At 39.9% G+C, this 13145-nt stretch overlaps 1 protein-coding gene across 7 annotated transcripts in view; it reads right to left on the reverse strand.

The window, feature by feature from the left end:
- CORIN (corin, serine peptidase) overlaps window positions 1-13145 on the reverse strand; it is a 263611-nt gene that overhangs the window by 203589 nt on the left and 46877 nt on the right. For 5 of the 7 annotated variants that reach the window (XM_043870984.1, XM_043870981.1, XM_043870985.1 and 2 more), the window contains exon 3: window positions 1774-1974. In XM_043870984.1, the coding sequence (XP_043726919.1) occupies window positions 1774-1974 (201 nt within the window). The remainder of the gene's footprint in view (window positions 1-1773; window positions 1975-13145) is intronic. The other 2 variants (XM_043870982.1, XM_043870986.1) reach the window with 1 other exon arrangement.

A 13145-nucleotide genomic window follows, 5' to 3' on the forward strand; every position in this document is an offset into this window, starting at 1 on the left:
ACAGGAAAGTGATAAGGGATAAATGGGTTTTGTGGAACTTTCAATCACACAACATTGTTTTAGGAGGCAGAAAGTAAGAATCAAGAGCACTGCAGAGAAACCTTTTACCAGTGACTGAGCTCTGATTATGATGTATGAGTACTGACTGGGTCATTTCCACACTAATCCACTCCCACTAGCATTCTAGAAGGTTAGCAACTTTCCTGAAAGAACTAGAGAGGGACAGAGTTACATTCCAGAGCATATCATCTGCCACCATCTAAGACCCAACTCTACACTTTCTGTTTTCCCTCTCTCTTCCAGATCTTTTTCTGGAATAGTTGAAAAATACCTCCATTTGCCCTCAAATAAAAGTTTTGCACATGCCATTTTGCTCAAGGTGTGATTATTCATCAGTCAATAAGTAAAACAAATCTCACAGCCGAGAAAACAGGAAAACAAGAATGAACATATAGACACCTGGAAAACAAATGAGGGGATAACCCTCAAATTCCTTGGCATTCGATTACAAAACTGTGTGCCTGGTATTCTCACTATAAGTATCTCCGTCACAGACATTTTCACCATGTAACTAACCGTCTGTGTGGCAATTTTGCAATGAAAGATAAACTAATGGTTGACAATTTGGGGCCTGACAATTTGCTTTCAATGAGGTGAAATGTGTTAGCATTTCTTTCAGCTAGAGATGATATTGATAGCTTTATGAGCTGAGAGATGACAATAATTTGCTTCAAGATGGTTTCTTATTTTGAAACATACTACACTGGAGGAGAAGGAGGCTGAGGACCTCAGTGGTGCAGAGTTGAACCCACATTTTCCATAGAACTTCAGAAAGTCTATCAACAAACATGTGGCAATATGCCAAGAACACACAACAGTGTAGAAGACTTTCACAATGCAATACAGAACTCAGTTACAAATATGCATCCTAGGATTTGGAGACTGATGCCTCTGTTAACGAAGGGACAAATTTTAGCAAAAAAGGAAAAGCCCAAAGCCAAGTGAGGAGAAATGATCATGCCAAAAAAAATAAGTGTGTAAAAATACTATAAACAGAAGACTTTGAAGACCAGGTACAACTCACAAAATCAGTTATTTGTGCTGCGTCACCATGAATCTACACATATTTCAAACGTATTCAAAAATTTTGTATTTAGCCATATATTTTTAAAAATTTTGTTAATTTCTTGTTTCATTAAATCCTTTAAAATGTCCTTTATTTTTCATTGTTTTATCTTTTATGACAAAATTAACTTACAACCAGTTAATTAGGAGGCAGAAATGTTTGTAGCAAAGATGTCTAAGATGGCAAAGATGTTGACAGTGAAAATACCTTGAACCATACAATTGGGCTACCTGCCACAAGGTACCAATAACAAAATAAGTAACTTGATTTACTTATTAATTTAACCATCTTAAAATAAGTAACCTAAAACTTTAAAGCAGAGGCACAAACATTCAGAGGTGAACCACCACAAAATCAACACCATTATACTAATGTAAGCAGCATAAATTTTTATGCTTCAAAAACATTGAATGGCACTGGTACATTTTTATTTCTTACTTCTGTCCCCTGTCTGGATGGCTGAACTGATGGTATTTCATATTGAGAAACAGGACACTCAGCTATGCTTCCCAGACAAGGGCGCAGAGCTTTTCCTGTGTGACCAGTAAGGTACTGTGAATTAAGAGCATCAGTCGCCATGCTTAAAAAATCTACCTGTGGATTCCACAGACGTTAAAGGGCCCAGGCATTGACACCTTCAGACTTACCTGTGTTCCTGTGATTGTGGTCTGCTGGGAGAGAAGCATCCATGGTCCAGGCTGGAATGTGTTGGGTGGGATGGGCATCAGATGTCACAGTGCTCTCATTACGAACTGTATTCAGAATAATAACATCAGACATGTGGACTTTACTATCAGTGACCAAAGGTTCACTCCCATTTGATTTAAAATTGGCCTTTTTTAATGTTCCTGAAAGATCAAAAAAAGATATTTTAAGGCATTATTAGAAGTATTTATTTAAAAAATATATGTATTAGGAAAACTCTAGAGCTGCCCTACTGGGCAAGCAAAGAGAAAGATGATGATGGCCAGCAAATCCACCCACATCACTGGGACAACCACGATCTCTTCTACCATCAATCACATAACCCTGTGAAGAGAACATTGCTTCTCAAGAGCTAAAGGTTTAGAAACTAGAGCCTCTACCGAGGCTTCCCGGTGCCCACCTCTCCTGGGACTCGCCGCGAGTAAAATGTGGGGGTCTTGGCGCGTCCCTCCTGCTCGCACACATCATTTTATGCGGCTCTCCACCTCTACCTGCCGCAGAGGACAGGAGCGCCAGCGTACCTCCAGCCTTCTGTTTCTCCACAGTTGACACTAGCTTTCCGTGAACTACACACAGTAGATGGTAAAAATAAGAGGGCTCTAAATTTACCAAGACTTATAGAAATCCAAAAAATAACTGTAATTCCAACAAAACTAAAAGAAACTAAGTCATCTTTGTCTTTGACCAGAAGCTACAAAACATGATTATAAGAAACAGGCATTAAAGTAAGATTATCAACTGGTCACTTTCTCATGGTATTTATTCATGAACAAAACAAAGAGCCCAACCTAAGATTGTTGGGAATCCTCTAGCATTGGCTTTAGGCAGAGAATCTGAAAACTTTGAAAGAGACCATGTATTTTTAACATAGTCAAAATAGACAACAGAGTGTTTCCAGAATACAGCACTCTGATTGAGTATACCACTAAAATAAATGAATGTGATATTGATCCATTATACATATACCCAAGGGAGTTTTTTTTCCCTAAAAGCATTTACAGTGAATGCTCTAATTGGCTCTCACTTTTCCAAACAGCTCATGGACCATTAAAAATAAAAGAAATATAAATAAAATGTTTAATGTCATTCTATGGAAAAAATTTCTCTACATGTGCTTGACACTTGGAAAACATTAACTACAAATCAAAATAGAAAAGCAGCTGTTTTCTAGCTAACTAAGGTCAACAGTTTCATCTGCCAGAGGAGTCTAAATAAAACAGTGGAGTGTAAAAGCTGAATCATGGCCATGTGGTGCAGGTAACACACTCCCCAAACTGTGATTACGAGTAAATATTAAATGCAGTAGGGGAAAGAAAAGACTTCATTTAATTGAGTTTGATTTTCAAAGTGATTTAGAATTTATCGTAAATCAAAGTGTATACAATAGACTTGATCACTATAAAATACGTATTACACTCATGCAAAAAAATTATTAATTAGATATAATTTTATTTTTAATTTACTAGTTTACTCTCTTCTTTGCTAATTTTGGCATAAAGAGATGTTCTTGCACATGTCATTTCCACTAATGTGGCTGTAATGAATGTGTAAGGTACATAAAGTTAACTTACTTATGGCACTAACCCTGTGATCAGCATCCATCTTTGTTAACACACTCTGAACACATGCAGTTCCTCAGTCATATCCTTGTGTGATGCATTTAAGTCAGGTTCCTTATCATGCGAAATGCTTCAACACTTGTTCTTACCATTTTGTTTGTAATGACTGGCCTTATTAATCTTCTTTAAGTTTTTTACCTAGCCACAGTATTGAAAGTGTTAATAGCATGTTTGCTCTAAAATATCCTGTAAACACTGACTTTTTCAAGAAACACTGACTTGAATAACAACTTTCTAAAGGAAAAAAAAAAAAGGCAGATTCTTGGCTCTTAAACTCTCCACATCAAAGCAAGTTGGCAGGAAAAAAAAAAAAAGATAACACATGATATTTGATAGTTGCCGCACCTAATGTCCTTAAACTATATTTTTGAGAGAAAGACAACAGACAGAGACAACAAACTTAAAGGACCTGTCTTTAAAAGCCTGAACTCACCAGACAATATTTTCAAACATCTCTGGAAACTGACTAACTCTCAACTCATAGTTGGCCCTCTATTATGCATTTTTTTTCAAAGCACAAAAAATAGAATTCAATAAGACTAAACACTCTCAAGCTACACCACAATGAGCTATAAAAATGCTATGAGTTATTAGCCCAGAGTACAGTTTTCATTCTTCAAGTGTTGCCACATCCTTCTCCATAGTCCTATTTTTATAGTGCTCTATTTAAAAGTATAGGTTCTACAGCCTGACCACCTGAGTTTAAATCCCATCGCTAGTACTCACCAGCCCTGAAACTCTGGGCAAACTCTCAACTGATGCAAAATAAGGAAAGTAAAAGTGCCTCCCCACAGTGGGCTGTGTTAGTCAATACACACATAAACACTTGGAACAGTTCCTGGCACACAGTAAGTTCTCAGCAACTGTTAGCCATTACCGCACAGTGATAGTAATAAAAGCAAAATAGTCTTTTTTAGGGCTATAAGTGAAAGGTGCTCAGTTGAGTCCGACTCTTCGCGACCCCATGGACTATACAGTCCATGCAATTCTCTAGTCCAGGATACTGGAGTGGGTAAGCCTTCCCTTCAGGGGATCTGCCCAATCTAGGGATCAAACCCAGGTCTCCTGCATTGCAGGTGGATTCATTACCAACTGAGCCACAAGGGAAGCCCAAGCGTACTGGAGTGGCTAGCCTATCCCTTCTCCAGCGGATCTTCCCGACCCAGGAATCGAACCAGAGACTCCCGCATTGCAGGCGGATTCTCAACCAGGTGACATATTAGGGAAGCTCCCTTAGGGCTATAAGGTCAGTTAGTCAGTGTGTCCGACTCTTTGCGACCCCATGAATCGCAGCATGCCAGGCTTCCCTGTCCATCACCAACTCCTGGAGTTTACTCAAATTCATGTCCATTGAGTCAGTGATGCCATCCAGCCATCTCATCCCTTGTTGGCCCCTTCTTCTCCTGCCCCCAATCACTCCCAGCATCAGGGTCTTTTCCAATGAGTCAACTCTTCACATCAGGTGGCCAAAGTATTGGAGTTTCAGCTTCAGCATCAGTCCTTCCAATGAACACCCAGGACTGATCTTCTTTAGGATGGACTGGTTGGATCTCCTTGCAGTCCAAGGGACTCTCAAGAGTCTTCTCCAACACCACAGTTCAAAAGCATCAATTCTTCGGCACTCAGCTTTCTTCACAGTCTAACTCTCACATCCATACATGACCACTGGAAAAACCATAGCCTTGACTAGACGGACCTTTGTGGACAACGTAATGTCTCTGCTTTTTAATATGCTGTCTAGGTTGGTCATAACTTTCCTTCCAAGGAGTAAGCGTCTTTTAATTTCATGGCTGCAATCACCATCTGCAGTGATTTTGGAGCCCCCAAAAATAAAGTCTGACACTGTTTCCACTGTTTCCCCATCTATTTAAGGTACTAATAAATAAATGCCAATTTCCTTTTACTCTAAATGTAACCCAGCATAATAAAATGGCTAAGAAAATTTTCAAAAGTGAATCACTTAACCCTACTTTAGAGTAAAATAACCTTGGCCCTTTCATGCTAAGTTATTAATAGAAGGCCACACTGTATCAGGGTTGTATGTTTCAAAAGTGTTTCAGCTATAACACAGTTCTATTTAACAATGTTTATGAGTGTTCAGACTCTCAGTCATGTCCAAATTGTTGCAACCCCATGGACTATAGCCTGCTATGCTCCTCTGTCTGTGGGATTCTCCAGGCAAGAATAAGGGAGTGGATTGCCATTTCCTCCTCCAGGGGATCTTTAGGACTCAGGGATCAAACCTGCGTCTCCTGCACTGGCAGTGGATTCTTTACCACGAAGCCACCTAGGAAGCACAATGTTTAAGAAATGGTCTGCAATTTCAATAATAAAATCCAAGCGCTACCAATCATTTATCAATACAACTAGCAGATTGAGCACTGTGGCAGCCAAATTAATGCTCCCCCAGAGATGTCCACATCCCAAGTCCCAGAAGCTGGGCATAGGTTACTTCGCACTCCTTACATCGCAAAAGGGGTTGCAAATGTAAGTTATGGAGTCTGAGATGGAGAAATTATCCTAGGCTATCTAGGTGAGCCCAAGGTACTCACTGGGTCCTTACAAACAGAAGAAGGTAAGAAAGTGCATGTCAGAGCTATAACAGTGTGAGAAAGGCTCAGTGAGCCATTGCTCATTTTGAAGATGGGACACAAACCAAGGAATGTAGGAAGACTCTAGAAGCTGGAAAAGGCAGAAAACAGACTGGTCCCCAGAGTCGCCTACCAACACCTTAATTTTAACCCCATGAGGCCTATTTTGGACTTCTGGTCTCTATAACTCTAAACTACTACATTTGTGCTATTTTAAGCTTCGTTACAGCATTAACATTACAGCAGCAATACAAAACTAACACAGGCACTAGACTAAGTGTCTTTACTGTAAGAATCTGCCGAGTTAGTCTTCCAACAATCCTATGATGCGGATGCTATAATTAACCCTTCTTGATGAAGTTTCAGAGAGAAGGAAACTGAAGCTTACATTAACTTGGCCCAAAAATTGAGTTGGGATAAGATATATACCCATACTCAGACAGTCACACATGCTTTTCACTTTGGACAAGGTATACAAGTTAAAAAACTCAACCATCATAGGCATGTAAGAAATTTATCTTCCTATGAGTTTGAAATAAACTCCTTATCTTTATATCTCTTATTGTTCAGTCACCCAGTCATGTCCAACTCTTTGTGACCCCATGGACTGCAGCATGCCAGGCTTCCCTGTCTATCATCTCCCAGAGTTTTCTCAAACTCATCTCCATTGTGTTGGTGATGCCATCCAACTGTCTCATCCTCTGTTGTCCCTTTTTCCTCCTGCCTTCAATCTTTCCCAGCATCAGGGTCTTTTCTAAAGAGTCAGCTCTTCACATCAAGTGGTCAAAGTATCAGAGCTTCAGCTTTAACACTTCTAGGCATGTGGTAATACATTTATGGCTCAGCAGTAAAAAATCCGCCTGCCAATGTAGGAGATGTAGGCTTGATCCCTGGATTGGGAAGATCCCCTGGAGGAGGAAATGACAACCCACTCCAGTATTCTTGCCTGGGAAATCCTATAGATGGAGGAGCCTGGTGGGCTACAGTCCATGGGGTCTCTAGGAGTCAGACAGGACTTAAGGACTGAGCACAAGCATGCATTTTCTATGTTCCAGGAGCTATGTATTTACTCTCTGCTGAGAGCAAATTACAAACTTTAGTTAGAGGTTTTCATCAAGATGTTTACAGATTAGCTAAGGGAGACAGGTATGTATGTAAAAATACAGACCATGATACAAATGCTTTGAGAAGGATATGCATATGACAATCTGTTGACAAAAATTAGAGAAGAAGCTGAGATTCCATTAGAGAAAATTAGGAAAGATCTTAGGTGATAATGATCCTCCATGTGAATCTTAAAAGATAACTAGGGATTTTCTAGATTTGAGCCAAGCATTTATGGGGAGACAATTCCCCACATTAAGGAATGGAGAACTTTCTAGATAGAGCAAAGGGAAAAATACACAAAAGCTGAGGAGCAAGTAACTAAACATGGCTAGCACAGAGGGAACTGGCAAGAGCAAAGGAAATGGAGCCAGACTGTGAAGGGTATTCCTGTTAAAACTTTGGAGTTGATCTTGTCATGATAGAGAACTTCTGAAGGGTCTTAAATGGGGTAGAGTATTAAAATGACCACTCAGACAACAGAGTGATACTTGAAAGGGGCTAAGTCTAGCAGACAGTTGGAAGGCTACTGCAACAGTCCAAGGGAAAAAGATGGACTGAGCCAAGGCAAAGGCAGTGAGGGCAAGGGGAACATTTAAGAGAGAGCTTTTAGAGCTAAAATTATAGGAACTTAACAAAAAGTATCAGAGGTCCCTTCAAGGTTTCCAGTTTGAGTTATGGGTAAATGAAGATATTTACTGAGGTGGGATGATTGTCATTCAAGTTATTTATCAAATATTTTCAACTCTCTCCCATTCTACTAGGACACATGCTGGGGTTACATTCTCTGGCCTCATTCCCTGTCTCTTGACATCTTTGATGCCAATCAAAGTGTCCAGACCTCCAGTTATAAGATGAGTATGTTCTGGGGGTTTAATGTACTGCATTATGATTATAATTAATGATGCCACATTACACACTTTTTAAAAAGAACCTCTCGGGCTCTTTTTCTTTCTCCCTGACACGATAACCACAAGGCTCAAGATGACGGCTAGCCCATCAGTTTAGTCCCTGAATGAGTGCAGCCCCCTGTCATCTTGTAAAGCATGTGCTGCAAACGGGAAACTGACTTTCAGTGTTGTTAAACCACTAATGTATTATGATTATTTTTGTTACACAGCATAGAGTAGCCTGCCCTGACTGATACAATAGAGAATAGAGAATGAAACATAGACATTGTAGAAGTTTACTTTTGTTACTGTAATTATTATGAATACATTGAGTGTAAAATGCTATGAAACACACCAGGGGAAAGAAATCTAAATCCAAAGCAATCTAAATATTTCCTCCAGAAGGTCTTACTAGACTTCCCCACAAATGTGTATCTTCTTTGTGTTCCCTGATCACATTCTGCTTATATTACTAAGACACTCGAGTGAAATTGGCTGTTTCTTGTTTGCCTCCTCGAAGTTAAGAAGGTATAGTATGCATGACCACATTTCAAGCACACAGTAGAATGCTTGGCACCACTGTAGGCCTCAATAAACACTTGTTGAATGCACGAATGAAGAAAGAAGTCATGGGAGAGCATGATACTGTCTAGAGAATTATGGGTGCAGAGTGAGAAGAGAGCTAGGATAGACACTCCCCAATTTCTGGCTAGGTACAGAAAGGTGGTGCAAGTGGTAAAGAACCCTCCTGCCAGTGCAGGAGGCATCGGAGATGAGGGTTCAATCCCCAGGCTGGGAAGAACCCAGTATTCTTGCCTGGAGCATCCTACTGACAGAGGAGCCTGGTGGGCTACAGGTTGCAAAGATTTGGACATGACTGAAGCAACCTAGCACATAGAGAAAGATGAGCTTAAGGACACAGAGAAAGAGCAGACAGAAATAGAAAATTAGAAATGATAATATCCAGGCAAAGCAGAAGAGCATTTCAAGAAGAAAGGAGTTGTCAAAACTGAGCATGCTCATCGTGAGCAGATGCAAACAAACACAGAAGGCAGAGGCTCTCCACAGTCTTGCTCAAACACACACAGGTTCCAAATGCTGCTTTTCAACAGGAGGACACTGGGGCCTGGGGCAGAACAGACACAGTAGTATGGAAAGAAGAGAGAGGAAAAGGCTACAGTGGATTAAAGACTGGATGGAGCACAGAAGTGACCTGGGGAGCTTGTTTGAAAATAAATTTGACAGGTCTGGAGAGGGGCCCAGGATTCCAGATTTTGCATTTCACACAAACTCCCAAGTGAGGCTGATGCTGCTGGTCCATTGACTACACTCTGAATACAAGACTTTAGACTGCCTTTTCCGAAACATCACACATTATACATAACCTCAGACCCGAGGAATTAAAGAAAAAATATTCTCAAGTTTGAGAACTGCATTGAAAATCTTAAGGTTCTGCTGGGAAAAAAACAAACAAACAAACAAAAACTAAGGATCTTAGAGGTTTGCCCTTTTAAAATGATATTCAAAACACAACATTGTACATTACGAAGCTCAGAGTCTCATCATTCCAAATTCTTGTAACAACCACAGCTGCTAAGAAATTTGGTAAGAGAAAAACTATATTTAAATCCAATGATCTCTAGCTCATCTAGAATTTTTGAAGAGGAAAAGCCAATCTTGTAGAGGAATAGTCACTTGAATTCAAGAAAAACAGACTACTTATATTTCTTATACTTCCCACCATGATAATTTCTCTCTTCTTCACTGAGTGACAGAAATTAAAAATTAATAGGCCCCACATAGGTTTTTTGTAGTTTTGAGAAAAGTAGGATGGTAACCTTAGGCTATTCTTCTTAAGCATAAGGCTAAAACAGTTTATTTTAGATGTGGATGAATGGATAAACCTTTGAAACCAAGTCTTCAACTGTTAGCAAGAAAAAGTTAAGAGCATTTTAAGGAGATTTTTTTGGACCTTAATTTTAGTGATATAATTGAGATGAATAAATTTTGCAAAAATCAGTGTAGATCATATTCTAAAGCACCACGTTTGCAGGACTCTTGCAATAATTGTATTTCTTCTCCCTGCCACATACTCTACCCACTTCAACCTCTTCTCCAGACAAGTGTCAAAGGGACCTTTTAACAGCCCCAACCAGATCAATTACTCCACTCCCCTACTCCAATATCCCCATAGTTGAGGTCATGGGTAAAGTGCTTCCTCATCAAGGAAGGCTTCACAGGCTGGGTTCACACTCTGTCTCAAAGAAACTGTCTCTTCCCACATAGGAGCTACCTCTGTGATAATTAATCAAATGTGCAATGATTTTCTATGTGCCCCTCCCTCACTGAATTTCCAAGTGGGAACCCCATGGAGGTAGCTTGATTTAGGACTGTGCCCAAAACCCATAGGTTACTGCTTTGCACTTAGCAAAAGTGAAAGTTGCTCAGTCATATCCGATTCTTTGCAACCCCATGGACTATACAGTCCATGGAATTCTCCAGGCCAGAATATTGGAGTGGACACCCTTCTCCAGAGGATCTTCCCAAACCAGGGGTCAAACCCAGGTCTCCCACATTGCAGGAGGATTTTTTACTGGCTGAGTCACCAGGGAAGCCTGCTTTGCACTTAACAGTCACTCAATAAATGCCTCTTCAAGGAATGAATGGTATCAGATTATACCTACAATTTTATGCTTGTTCAATGACGCTCAACATGTCAATATAATTTTACTTAAAGTGTTGCATACGTAACATACGAGACGCTTTATCAAGGCGCAAGCTGACTCCTGCAGTCATGTGGTGGCAGCACAGCCCACTGCCAGTTTAAGCTCTTAGGAGAGGAATGGAAGCAGCTCTCAGGCCTAAGCAGAAGAGTCAAGTGGAACTTGGCATCATATCATAAACCCAACAGTCTATAAACTTTATTTCTTCCTAGATACTTTATTGGCAATTAAACTATCCTATATCAATGGCTTGCTTATAGGGTTATGGGGTTATGGAATATGAGATTACTAAAATAATGGTTGTAATACACAGATTTCAGTTCTTATGGAATTACAACGAGATAAGAACAATTTTGGCCAATTTTTGAGAGTTGTTCAGTCACCCAGTCGTGTCTGACTCTTTGCCACCCCATGGACTGCAGCACACCAGGCTTCCCTGACAATTACCATCTCCCAGAGCTTGCTCAAACTCATGTCCATTGAGTCAGTGATGCCATCCAACCATTTCGTCCTCTGTTGTCCCCTCCTCTTCCTGCTGTCAATTTTTCCCAGCATTAGGGTCTTTTCTAATGAGTTGACTCTTTGCATCAGGTGACCAAAGTATTGGAGTTTCAGCTTCAGCATCAGTCCTTCCAATGAATATTCAGGATAGATTTCCTTCCGGATTGACTGGTTTGATCTCCTTGCAGTCCAAGGGACTCTCAAGAGTCTTCTCCAACACCACAGTTCAAAAGCATCAGTTCTTTGGCACTCATCCTTCTTTATGGTCCAACTCTCACATCTATACATGACTACTGGAAAAACCATAGCTTTGACTAAACAGACCTTTGTTGGTAAATTAATGTCTCAGCGTTTTAATATGCCGTCTAGGTTGGTTCATAGCTTTTCTTCTAAGGAGCAAGCATCTTTTAATTTCATGGCTGTAGTCACCATCTGCAGTGATTTCAGAGCCCAAAAAATAAAGACTGTTTACCCATCTACTGGTCATGAAGTGATGGGACCAGATGCCATGATCTTAGTTTTTTGAATGTTGAGTTCTAAGTCAGCTTTTTCACTCTCCTCTTTCACCATATCAGTAGGCTCTTTAGTTCCTCTTCATTTTCTGCCATAAGGGTGGTGTCATCTGCATATCTGAGGTTATTGATATTTTGCCTGGCAGTCTTGATTCCAGCTTGTGCTTCATCCAGCCCAGCGTTTCTCATGATGTACTCTGCATATAAGTTAAATAAGCAGGATGACAATAGACAGCCTTGATGTACTCATTTCCCAATTTGGAACCAGTCCATTGTTCCATGTTTGGTTCTAACTCTTGCTTCTTGACCCACATACAGATTTCTCAGGAGGCAGGTAAGGTGGTCTGGTATTCCCATCTCTCTAAGAATTTTCCAGTTTGTTGTGATCCATACTGTCAAAGGCCTTAGTAATCAATGAAGCAGAAGTAGGTGTTTTTCTGGAGTTCTCTTGTATTTTCTATGATCCAGCAGATGTTGGCATCCATTGAGTGTAATAGAACTATTAACTAATTCTTTAATAACAATAATATTCATAAGCAAAAAACAATTTTATGCTCATAATCAATACTGTAACATATAAAAACACTTTCACCAGAAGTGATTTCATTTGACTTCCATAACAATCCTATGAAATGAATAAAAATTATATTCTCTGTCTCACAGAGAAAGTAAAGCATGTAAAAGTCACACAAGTAGTAAGTGAAAGATGCTAAACACAAATCTTCTAGTACTGAGTTCTTCTAGGATTCCACTTTTTCTAGATTCCTTCTTCTAGGTCATATAGCCCTTTCAATATTAGATTATAAATGAAGAAATAGAAACCTAAGTATAATATTATACCTTTCTCTTCAATTTTCAAATCCTTTAAAAAAAATGTGACTCTTTATTAGAGTCCAAACTAGACTAACTTAAACTGAAAAAAACCTTTGTAGTCCCAACTTCAGTTTAAGAGTTGAGAAGAAAAACAATTTGCTATTGCTCTTTTCCATAGCCTGCTGCAGAAATAATTATTCAGAAAGTCTAACTCTCTTATCTTTAGAAATCTCCTTGCCATCTTGACTTTATTGCATGCCAGAAGCCCAGACAAAATTAGAGAGACACATACACCTGTGTTTGTTAGCATAAGACTTTTACCACCTTTACCTGGGCAACAACCATCTCACTACCATCTCTTCGCCTTGTTTGTTAGCATAAGGCTCTCACCACCTTCTCCTGGGCAACAACCCTCTCTCTACCATCTTTCGCCTTGTTTGTTAGCATAAGGCTCTCACCACCTTCTCCTGGGCAACAATCCTCTCTCTACCATCTCTTCGCCTTGTTTGTTAGCATAAGGCTCTCATCACCTTTTCCTGGGCAACAATCCTCTCTCTACCA

This window comes from Cervus elaphus, chromosome 17 (genome assembly GCF_910594005.1).
Source record: "Cervus elaphus chromosome 17, mCerEla1.1, whole genome shotgun sequence".
Taxonomy (NCBI): domain Eukaryota; kingdom Metazoa; phylum Chordata; class Mammalia; order Artiodactyla; family Cervidae; genus Cervus; species Cervus elaphus.